A 12527-nucleotide genomic window follows, 5' to 3' on the forward strand; every position below is an offset into this window, starting at 1 on the left:
ATACACATTCACCTATAATTTTAGGTACTGTTACTGCTGGTGTACAACTAAACTATATACACATTCACCTATAATTTTAGGTACTGTTACTGCTGGTGTACAACTAAACTATATACACATTTACCTATAATTTTAAGTACTGTTACTGCTGGTGTACAACTAAACTATATACACATTCACCTATAATTTTAGGTACTGTTACTGCTGGTGTACAACTAAACTATATACACATTCACCTATAATTTTAGGTACTGTTACTGCTGGTGTACAACTAATCTTTATGAACATTTACCTATAATTTTAGGTACCTTATAAAAAGTTACCTATATTTGTAGGTACTGGTTGTGCTTATTTACAACAAGCAGCTTTACAAAGATTTACCTATAAGTTTGGGTGTTACCCTGCTTGTGTAGAACAAAGAACTTTACAAAGATTTGGGTACTGCCACCGCTTGGATACAACAAAGAACTTTATGAAAACATATCTATAGGTTTGGGTACTGCTCTGCTTTTGTAAAACATACAACTTTATAAAGACATACCTATAGGTTTGGGTACTGCCAAAGCCTGTGTACAATCATAAGGCAAACTACTCAGGGACCAGATAACTGGATGAACTTTCTCATGGATATTAAGCGAGAGGGATATCATAGAGCAAGTGTCTTGTCTCACAGCTACTCGTCTGGAAGAAAGAAAAAAAGAATTGAGTAAATCTGGTCTACCACCCTGCAGAGAATTACAGCATGCACATTAAGATGTTTATAAATTAATGTAGTATCTATATTAATAAAAAGGAAACTTGGAGTAATAGTCATGCAAGCTCGTTTCTCTGTTGAACATAAAAGTACATTCATATATAAAGATTTCTACTGAATATAAAAGTTAACAATTTCCTAAATTGAAAATGAATTTCCAATAATACATACCTCCGCTGACACTTATAGCTATTACTCGAAAACCAGGGTTTCTTCTTTGCCCATCTAAGCATTAGTCTGTTTTTTCTTGCTTGCTCTAGTCTTTTATACCCCACTTAATTGGCCTTGGCAATATTTGTCTCATGATACTCTCCATCTATGTTAATGGGCCCTCTATCCTGGTACTGTATATAAACACCCCATTCACATAATTATATCACTTTTTCTTAATTGCCCTTGGCAATATTTGTCTCATGCTACTCTCCATCTATGTTAATGGGCCCTCTATCCTGGTACTGTATATAAACACCCCATTCACATAATTTTATCACTTTTTCTTAATTGCCCTTGGCAATATTTGTCTCATGATACTCTCCATCTATGTTAATGGGCCCTCTATCCTGGTACTGTATATAAACACCCCATTCACATAATTATATCACTTTTCTTAATTGACCTTGGCAATATTTGTCTCATGGAACACCACATTTCTACAGAGCCTGTTGCAACCAGTAGTAATTAAAGTGAAATGATGGTTGCTAGTGCAGAATTGGTTTGATAAAAGCACATTAACTCGCCACAGAGTGGGATCCTGTGAAAACAAAGTAAGGGACCCTGAAAGGTAGAAATAAAAAAACTCACCCCTCTGAATAATCTAGCAGAAATAGTTAAGATAGCTACAGAGGGTAGGCAAAAACCCTCAGACGAAGAGACTGCCAGATCAAGCAAATTATGTGAGATAAAGATATTAAGGAAGTCTACGCACCAATCCACATAGTGACCTCCAGTGGGCAATTCAACTGGGCTGCTAAGGACATAGAAAAGAGAAATATGGTTAGATATGACTCACAGAGAGCCCAGAATAAAGGTATAAGTGCAGGCAACAAAACCTTCAAGACCATCACTGAACATGACCAAGATTAAAATTTGATTCGACATACAGAGAAAGAGTGAACAGATGAATTTGAGAAAAGGATTGAACCCCTTTCCTGTCTGACAGAGTTTTGGGTAAGAAGAAGAACTGATCTGAGGACATAGAAAGAATGAGAGTGATCTGTAGACAAACAGTGCAAATCACTCCAACCAGTAATGTCCATAGGCTAGCAGCCACGAAAAATATACCAGCAAGTAAAGGGGATCCATCCCATATAAGTCAGGTCACAAACAGGTGTAGAGAAACAACAAGTAACCTGCATCTACCTGTTAGCTAACTGGAATGGTCATTTGAAACCAGTTACCCAAAACAATGCAAGGAATCTGGAGAGTACTGGGGACTCAAAAGTATGTAGTTGTGATAATCAATTGGTAATCGATAAGGCTGCTATAAACAATGGCAATTGTGGAAGATGCAAAACCTCTGTCAAAGAGCCAAGTTAAAAAATGAGTTATGGTTGACACCACTTTCTCAATACAACATTGATGATATGCATGTCATTACCTTTGAGAAAAGTGACTTTTGGACTAAGCAGAAACTGAGCAAGATACATGTAAACCTTAGAAATTAAGCCCCAATGCTGTGTAAAAGATGGCATAACCTCTATACCAGAAGCATTGTGATCAACAGGACTGGACAATGGGTTGGAAAAAATCATATTTTGTACCCTGGGTAACATATGAAATGGAGAGAAGGTTGAGAGTGGTAATCCCATTCTGTCCAAATGGAAAGCATCTATTGCCAAGGCCCAAAGATGAAGTACTGGAAACCAAGTTGCCAGTAGTTGGGTAATCAAATGAGAGACCAACCCACCAACTGGAGTTGCAAAATAAGAGGCAATTCAACTGAACCTTGCGATGCAACATCTATTCTGTTGGGAGAATCTGTTTGGATTGAGACAATGGACCTGCTACTACAGGCATTACCCGTGGAACATGGCAAGCTAGAAGGGTGATAAGACTAGTCCCAAGAAAGGAGGTCCAAAATTCGAAAATAAGGTACCCTAGACCACATGCCTCCTTGATGAGAAACATAAGACACCACTGCGGAATAGTAGAGTGAAGCCTGATGATTTACCCCTTAACTCTCTCGGAACAGGGTCGGTCAATTTGACCGACTCACGTGACCTTTTGTACTCAGTTAAAGTCTTTATAAAATAATACTTATAACTCTTAATATATTAGGTATATCTTCATGAAATTTGGCAGTCTTTCAGTTAATATGACAAGTCTTTCACATACAAAAAAGTCATATTTCTTAGTGAAGTATCTTTAATCAAATAAAATAAAGATTTGTTCTTAAATATATTGAGTATTTGTTTTGAATAGTCCATGTGCAAAGTAATTTTCATGTTAAAATTAAAAATACTTTTTGTCATCTCACAAATCTCAAATTTCCTTTGTGTAGTAATCCCTAAAACCTCCTTAATGCATTTCACACGCTTTTTCGCTAAATCCTTATACTTTATCTGTTATTTTCTCTACCCTATCTCAAAACGGTATCAGTCAATTCAACCGACCTCGTAACAGATCACAAAGCATTATAAATAGTTTTATAATGTTAACAATATTCAAAATATCACTCTTCACTCATACTACATTTTCAATATTTCAGACAATACATACTAATATCAACAGTCTATCATTAGAACAATAATTATATTACCATTCTACTCACACCTATTTTTCAACAGTTCTAACAATAATTAAGATTACACTCTACACACCCAGTTTTCAAGGGTCCAAACAATATGTTACGATGTTAACTGTCCAAAATCAAGACAATAATTAAGATTTCACTCTATACACCTAGTTTTAAGATTTTAAACATGTTAAAACTTTAACTGTCCAAAGTCAAGACAATAATTAAGATTTCACTCTACACACCCAATGTTTTAAAACAATACATCAAAATATAAAATATTTACCATATGTACAATATTTAATATATCATTCTTTACCCAAGTCATGTTTTCAAAGACTTAAACAATACCTTACAATATTAACTTGTCTAACATTATATCAAAATGCTACTTTTTTATTTGTTCAAACAATGACATAATGTTAATTGTCTACTTTTAAATTTACTATTTGAGATGGCATTCCTTACCCAGGCCAAGTTTTCAGAGGTTCAAACAATATAAGCAATGTAGGTTCATAGTAACCATGCAAAAACTGGAGATCAATGATGTTATCAACTTTTTCATCTAATTCTGACAACTTTATGGTATATGAAGCCAAAACTGATGATTTACTGTAAAAAAGAGAATTAATTATTGACGATAATGTACAAATGGCTTTGTTTTGTCAAACATATTAATTTGAAGGTTATTTGTCAAAAAATGCTGAATCAGTTTTTTCTTGTACATTTTTACTTAAACTAATTTCTTATTTATTACTTCACAAGTTGAAGTCACAAAACTTGTAGAATATACAGTCTCTAACATCCACAAAACTTGTAAAATAGTTTTTAACATCCATAAAACTTGTAAAATATAGTTTTAACATCCACATCTTGTAAATATAGTCTTTAACATAAAAATGCAAATCCAATTTCTGTTGATCTTAATGAACATTACTTAGTTTACTGTAGAAAACAGTTTAAAAACATCACAGGTAAACAATTTAATATAATTTTAAATAGAGTTACACTTAATTGCATACAAGTAATTACTGGTTTTGTGGGTATGTTTTATATAATCTAAATGCTAGTTCTTATTCCTTAACACAGCTAAGTAACAGATTACTATCATTTCTATACAATGAAATTCACCTTTCTTTACATTTCCTCACCACAAACCATTGGTCTGTAAGTTCTGTCAAGTAATTTAATATGCTAGTCACACCTACATTTGTGTAGCTCAATATTTAACTTAACTTGTAAGTTACTAATTCTCTATAATGTAGCAATCCTTAACACTATCCATCATTTATGCTGAAGCTCTGACACAAATTAGACAAACACAAAGACATTTGGAAATATCACAGATACCTACATCAACTTAACTTGCTAACTCTCTAGAATATAGTAATTCTTGGTATTGATTCATCAGGCATAGAGAGGCTCTGACATAATTTAGACAAACACAAAGACATTTGGAAATATCACAGACACCTACATATGTCAAACACTATAATCAACCTTTAACTTGCTAATTCTCTAGAATATAGTAATTCTTGGTATTGATTCATCAGGCAGAGAGAGGCTCTGACATAATTTAGACAAATAGAAAGACATCATTTTGGAACGTCATACCAGTTCCCTACATGTATGTTAATCTACTACCTGATGGGGTTTGTAAGATAAGGACACCACCTACTGAAAACCAATATACAGGAATTGTAAAAACAAAAGCTTGTAGCAGTCACACACACTGGAGAATAATGATAATTCATACAAAATATAATATTTAATCAAAGTTAAAGTGTACAAGGATGAAGTTCATTCTAAGTAAACAAAACCATCACAACATAAATGAGAACAATTATAAGATTATTTTTACAGAATAAACTTCTATATTTTAACTCTTATCATCAAATTATAAAGATTAAGAGAGAGCATAACAAGAGTAATCTTTATATTCTGTTCATATGATAACCCACAAGGCCACCCTTCCACTGTAGCACACAAAATGTTCATCCAATGTAATATACCCATGCTACATGCATTATTAAATGTTACTTTAGTTTGGCATTGGCTTTAGGTATTTTGCTATCCATCTCCTCTCTTGGCTGACATGAACCCTCATTCACAGCACTAAGGCAGTAAACTTGAAATGCCTGCTAAATCCAAATCACTTGTCCAATTGCTTATCAATTTACATTCAATCTTTGGGAGTTCATCTGAGATTTACTATCCAACTTCATACAAATTGATTTGGCAAGCTCCTCACAATAGCTTGTGAAATCAGACACTTGGATAACTCTGATTTATATATACATATACATACAAGAGAACATTCTTATACAGAAGAATACATATAGGGAGGAAGATCTTATGAAATTGCAAAAAAGTAACATTCTTCAATAGAATAAAATGTGTAAAAAGAAATATCCTTCTATGAAACTAGTAAAAAGAACATTCTTTAATAGAATAAAATGTGTAAAAAGAAATATCCTTCTATGAAACTAGTAAAAAGAACATTCTTTAATAGAGGAGTAAGTTTATGAAGGAATATCCTTCTAGGAAACTATTAAAAAGACATTCTTTTATAGAGGAGTAAGTGTAAGAAGGAATATCCTTCTAGGAAACTATTAAAAAGAACATTCTTTTATAGAGGAGTAAGTGTAAGAAGGAATATCCTTCTAGGAAACTATTAAAAAGAACATTCTTTTATAGAGGAGTAAGTTTAGGAAGGAATATTCTTCTAGGAAACTATTAAAAAGAACATTCTTTAATAGAGGAGTAAGTTTAGGAAGGATGATCCTTCTAGGAAACTATTAAAAAGAACATTCTTTTATAGAGGAGTAAGTTTAGGAAGGAATATCCTTCTAGGAAACTATTAAAAAGAACATTCTTTTATAGAGGAGTCAGTTTAGGAAGGATGATCCTTCTAGGAAACTATTAAAAAGAACATTCTTTTATAGAGGAGTAAGTTTAGGAAGGAATATCCTTCTAGGAAACTATTAAAAAGAACATTCTTTTATTTAGAAGAGTATGTGTAGGAAGGATGATCCTTCCAAGAAACTGTTAAAAGGGACATTCTTTTATAAAAATGTAAAAAACAAAAACTAGGAAAAATGAAAATTCTTACCAAAAGTTCAAAAAAGGAACATCTTTTCACAACAAAATATAGTGAGTTATCTTATACAGTATTCTATTTGAAACCTAATAACCACCTTTGATTTTGAACTTACTAACCTGCCAGGAAGAAGACTGGAATCCTGGTCTTCAGTAGCAGAATCTTTACGAAAAGGAAGAATAACTAAATTTTTCCCATACACCATCATAGCAGCACATCGACCTTCTGGGTCTACTCGTACAAATGGTATCTGATAATGCTGAGTAAATCCACCCTGAAGATGCATAAAAAGATATTAACAGTCTTAGGGAAAACATGTACTAAGGATATTAGGTGAAAATCATACCATAAATGTCCTAAATTTTGAAAAAACAAACAACAAACAAAAATGTGTGAACACTTTGACAATTCCAAAACATCTAATAAATACTTCCTGTTATTACGTGCTTGTGTTGTTTTATCATGAATATCAAAAGTTTAAAAATTCCATTACTGCTTAGAGCAACAACTTTACTCAACACACATCAATCTTTTATTCTGAGTTACTGTCTTTTTTTGCCAAAACTAAACAAAGAAACATAAGATCCCTGTACATTACAATATGTTCTTTCTATGTTATAAACATGACCAACATCAATGCCAGAGAGAGTGATAAATATTTCTTAAAAGCCAGAGGGTATGGGAGAGGAGTGTCAATGTTGGCTGAACAAAAAGTGATATCTTAGTAAAGCAAGAAGGTAAGAGGTTGAAACTTTATATCATAGCTTGTCAGTATCTATAGAATGTTTCTCTAATTGGTTGAATAACTTAAAGTGCTTATAAGGGAAGAGAAAAACTTGTAAATGAGAAATTACTGTGATACAAAGTCATGTGACTCTGGCAGTTACATATTGTGTACTTAAATATTTCCTTTTAATATTACGAAATTAAAACTTATGTAATATAAAAATTAGATTTATAAACTATGTTTTGATGCCAAGTTTATTGACATATATTTATAATAAAGTAGTTTACGCAAGTTTTGAATGTAACTCTGTATAAAGGTTGCGACAAGTGCACTTTGACCTTGCCGTATCCAAAGGGTTAACTTTAATCACATTACAGATTTCAAACTGTTAGCCATGTTGGAAGTATGTAGTAGACTGAGATGAAGCATGATTTCCAGCTGTTAGCTAGGTAGAAAGTCTGTACTTGATAACAACACACATGTAGTAGACTGAGAGAAAGCATGATTTCCAGCTGTTAGCTAGGTAGAAAGTCTGTACTTGATAACAACACGCGTGTAGTAGACTGAAATGAAGCATGATTTCCAGCTGTTAACTAGGTAGAAAGTCTGTACTTGATAACAACACGTGTATTAGATCACATGTAAAAGTATAAAGTAGCTGCTTTCTTCAAGGAAAACGTTACCTCCCTACTATGAAATCATGCTGAAGCTTCCTCAAATTTTGTTTTTTCTGTTTTACAATAACATCCAAGAAATAAATTACTTTACCTTGAATTCACGAATATTATTATACTAACCACAAAATATGAATAAAACTGTTAATGTTTACTTTTATTTTGTCTTTACCACACATCTACAGTTTTACTGAATATTCTGTGTTTTACAAGTCAATTTTAGTTGGACTTACCTTCATATCATAATCTTCAAAATAATGAAGAGAGAGAGTTTTCAAGTCATGAGTGCTAGGATCATATTCAACTACTGAGAGCTAGAACAATATAAAAAAAGTATATTTATATTGTAACATTTTGGTTGTTAAGACTCAAAGCAGGATCTAATTTATTAAAAACTAGCTGAGGGTATCAGTTCAGGAAATTGCATGAAGGAAAATGTTAGATAATGTTCCCCTTTCTTTTTTGTTCTGTTATTAAATCCTAATGACATCATTAGATGCTAATTGCATATCCTACTATGTGAAAGGTAATTATTGACTAATTAAACTGATTAAGTACTTGTGTTTTTAAGTTCAAAGCCAAAAGTCTATAAAACAAAAAAGTGTAGAAATGTGCCCTATTTCAGGAAGTTTTTTATTTCCCTTCTCAGGCATAAATCATAAAACAAAATAGCCTATGTACCAGTCAACTTTAGGTGATGGATGCTAACACACACACACACACATAACAATTCATGTTTAAAATAAGATTCTATAATTCTCACCATACTAAAGCTTGTATGTAGCTATTACCAAGCTACTATACACAACACTTGATCATCAAAATCTTCAGCAAGGAAGGCTAAGATTGAACTAAAAACTACTTTTAAGTATAAAGATATCACACTCTTCACAAAACTTTTAACAATTTCTTAACAAAAAGCTTTAATATTAGAAGATAATGAAAAGATAGTATATGTAGGAGGTCAGTTTGTATATATATATATATACAGATAACCTCATATCAGTGTTGAGCTAAAAAGACATACATTTATAATTAATGCACAATTCCAATAAAGATAACTTACTCACGTAGAATAACTAAGATGTCTATTTTATCAACAGGTTATCAGTATTTATCAATGAAAGTTAATTATGAAATTTCTTGTAGTATAACTATGTTTTTGGTCATTATTTCTCATTATTTAATACCTTTGCTTCCTGAAAACTGAGTAAAAGAGCATTACGAGGTGACCCTGTGAGCCTAACAGCTTGAAGTGACATAATGTTGCCGTGCAGAGAAAAGGACTGGGTGCACTCTAATTTCAGTTTTGGTTGTTTGTCATTTTCTCCTAGTTTATCAGAAACCTAAGAAATATATTTTATGTTTTAGTACATAATATTTATTAAATTCTATTACATAGAACTTTGAAATATTTCTTACTTTTTATCCTTTAAATTTTAATAGCTTAAAAAGCAAATTTATCAATCCAATTTTTTCTTTTTTTTTTTGCATATATATATAATATTGCTTGAGTTGTTGTCATCCTTTCTAACAATTAAGTTCTGGTTATTTATAAGAATTAAGTGATTAGGAGATTTTAAAGAACACACTACTACAATATGTTTGTTCATTTCACTTGATGAAACCTTTATTCCATACCTCTGCTTCTGGTACAAGTCTAAAAACTTTGAGATGAGATGCTTGTGCAACAATCAAATTATGTTCTTCCATGTTGTAAAAGTTACAGTAAAGGCAATGCTCTACTCCTGTTGGTGGATGAGTCTGCTTGTGAAAAGCATACATATTGGATGCCATCTTTAGCTTGTTTAGGCCTGAAATTTAATGAATATAACAATGTAATTCAAAATTTTATAAAACAAAACATGGTGACCTTCCACCAAGTATCAATTCAAGTATTTAGCACCTCCAAGATCTACAACAGCAAATAGAATACAAATACATTAGTAACTCAGTTCATTTAGTTCAGTGACTGTTTTTTAAGTAAAATTATTAAAACTGAACAATATAGGTGCTCCCTAATGTTAATAAAACACCACTGTGTGAATGGTAGACAAAAAGATCAACTAAAACTGACAATATATTACACACAGCAGGTGATTTTCATTTACTCATGATCTATTTCAGTTTCTAGATCTAGCTGTTTATCAACCAATAAATATTTTACCAAATTTTCTTTTTCTATAATTAAACTACAAGTTGAAAGTTGTGTCACCAATTAAATGTTTATTAGTTTTTCGACTACCATTATGACACAACTATTTGAAAGTATACATATGAAACTTTTAGTTTCTATTACTATAACAGCACTATGTTATGGTTAATAGCTGCCTGTATGATAACCTAGGTCTAACTATTAGTTAATTACTTTATTAATTACTAATTATGAACTTGTTTTCATCCTATGTTCTGGCTACTAATCTGCTCTCATCTTCAGAGAAGTTCCAAGGAGGACTATTTCTGTCATAATAGTAATTTCTATTGTAACTAAAATGCTACATTTAACACTAATAAAACAAAAAAAAAAATGCTTGGAAATTGAGTATGAGGATAAGTTAGAACAATTTCCATGTTTTTTTTGGTTTAATTATTGTGAAATGTAGCATTATAATTTTTATAATGTCCAAGGATTAACATAAATTGTTGATATTTTGCTTTAGATACTGAAGACAGAATCTTTAGAATTCTGGAATGTTCATCTGTTTAAATAACTAAACAATGTTGATCCTTTTTATCAACAAACATTACACATTTACGGGAAAATTGTTTGAACATATGGTAGACAAATATTCTTCCTCTTAATCTTAATAAAGTTAGCACACTGTGAAATTTGTTACACAACTTACTATAAGTTATTTCAATGCTGTTTCCATGTAATTCTCTGTAAATAAATTCAATTAACTCTTCTTTATATGAACAGTTCTGTATACACATGGTGAAAGATGATGTTGTTCAAGAAAAGGAATGTCACAATTTTTTGTGTTAACTGGAACAATGTCAAATTGATTAAATATTCCAATAATTAATAGAATTAAATATATTTGAATCATTAGAAATAATTAAGAGCTCAAAGTTAATTTTAAATAGAAATTGTGGCTCAGGAGTTAAAGAAGTTTATTGCCTGGAAACTGTATTAAAAGAAGGATAAATACATGGCAACCCTACATATGCTAATTGTTTTTTGCATTATATAAACAGTACAACAGGGTTCTTTACTACAGTCTTCTTCCTGATCATGGTGGCTCACTGAAACATGTAGAAAATGTTAGATTCAGCCTGGTGTCTTTAAAAGTATTTTTTTAATGTACTGTGTAAATTTTCACATTGTCTTATATTGATTTTAATAAGCACTTTATACAAGGCTAGGTCAATTAAGTTTTAAGCCTGGTATTATTCACATCCATTTCACTTTGTAAAAGTTATCTTGTTATTGGAGTTACTTCAAATTAACATCCAAGTGCGTATAATTTTATTAAACTATCATAAACAAACTACTGTAACATTTTAACAAATTTAATATTACAAAGATTAGTATTCAGAATACTTGAAAATATTAAAACTTATGGAGAGCATTGCATACAGATTGCCACTTTAGCCATCACATGAAAAAATATGAAATTTTAGATTTCCTTATTATGTTAGTATTATTCTGATATACTGTATATTCTTCTTTTCTGGCATGATGAGCTACTGTAAATAGATCAGTTTATATAGCTTTTGTGTGTCTGTTATACTTTTAAATTCTAACTTTTGTTTTTTATTTTCTGTAACTCCAATTTTATTGGAAACCATACAGCCAGTATTACAAATTTAGCAGAATTCCTGCTAGATCTAGTGGATTTGTCAAGTCTTGTGGAAAATTAATTTTTTATCTAATGATTGATACTCAGATAGAGAATCTAAATGTTTCTGCAGACCATGCAAGTACTGGATTTTATTTTTAACATATTTTTTGGGCTCAGCTTGGAATTTTGATTATTTATAGACACTGTACATAGCTGAAAGCCTTCTACAGTTCACTTAATTCAGATCAATAACATCACATTCAAAATCCTTCTTTCGGTTTTGCAAATTATCTATAATTTGTAAATCTAAAAACGCTTAAATTTTCACAGTATATGATGATTTTTATAAATTATAATTCTTAATGGTCATGTAAAAACTAAGATTGTGTCATAAATTAAAATGACATTTTATAAAGCTGTTGTTCTTCAGATCTAATGTCGTAGTTATTATTAACGATAACAGTATAAGTTAAGTGTAAATTCCAATTCTACGACTGGTAGTGGTACGAGTAAGGAACACTCACTAAGCCTATTTATTATTATAAAATTCCATTCCAGTCAATTTTAAATTTAATACCCAATTAACACCTAATTATATATATATATATATCCAAATAAGTGTGAGTCTTATAAATGTTAAGTATAGGGCAAAGTAAAATATACAGACAACAACTGAGTTATAATTAAATTTATACTTCTTACTTTTACTCAACTAATTTAAACCCTTCTTTAGCTTCTTGTGCGATAACCGGC

At 31.2% G+C, this 12527-nt stretch overlaps 1 protein-coding gene across 2 annotated transcripts; it reads right to left on the minus strand.

The window, feature by feature from the left end:
• Positions 1 to 455: 455 nt before the first annotated feature.
• LOC106475042 (cleavage and polyadenylation specificity factor subunit 1-like) lies at positions 456 to 12527 on the minus strand. Of its 2 annotated transcripts, none has more exons than XM_013935740.2 (8): positions 12477 to 12527; positions 9631 to 9803; positions 9180 to 9335; positions 8223 to 8303; positions 6708 to 6862; positions 3957 to 4100; positions 527 to 681; positions 456 to 468 (listed from the first exon to the last, which is right to left on the minus strand). In XM_013935740.2, the coding sequence occupies exons 2-7, from the start codon at positions 9784 to 9786 to the stop codon at positions 528 to 530; spliced, it is 846 nt and encodes a 281-aa protein (XP_013791194.2). In that variant the 5' UTR covers positions 9787 to 9803; positions 12477 to 12527; the 3' UTR covers positions 456 to 468; position 527. The 2 variants fall into 2 exon arrangements, with proteins under 2 accessions (XP_013791194.2, XP_022234968.1); XM_022379260.1 differs by having other exon boundaries at positions 12488 to 12506.

The sequence above is a fragment of the Limulus polyphemus genome, unplaced genomic scaffold (assembly GCF_000517525.1).
Source record: "Limulus polyphemus unplaced genomic scaffold, Limulus_polyphemus-2.1.2 Scaffold8007, whole genome shotgun sequence".
In the NCBI taxonomy this organism is placed as follows: Eukaryota; Metazoa; Arthropoda; class Merostomata; order Xiphosura; family Limulidae; genus Limulus; species Limulus polyphemus.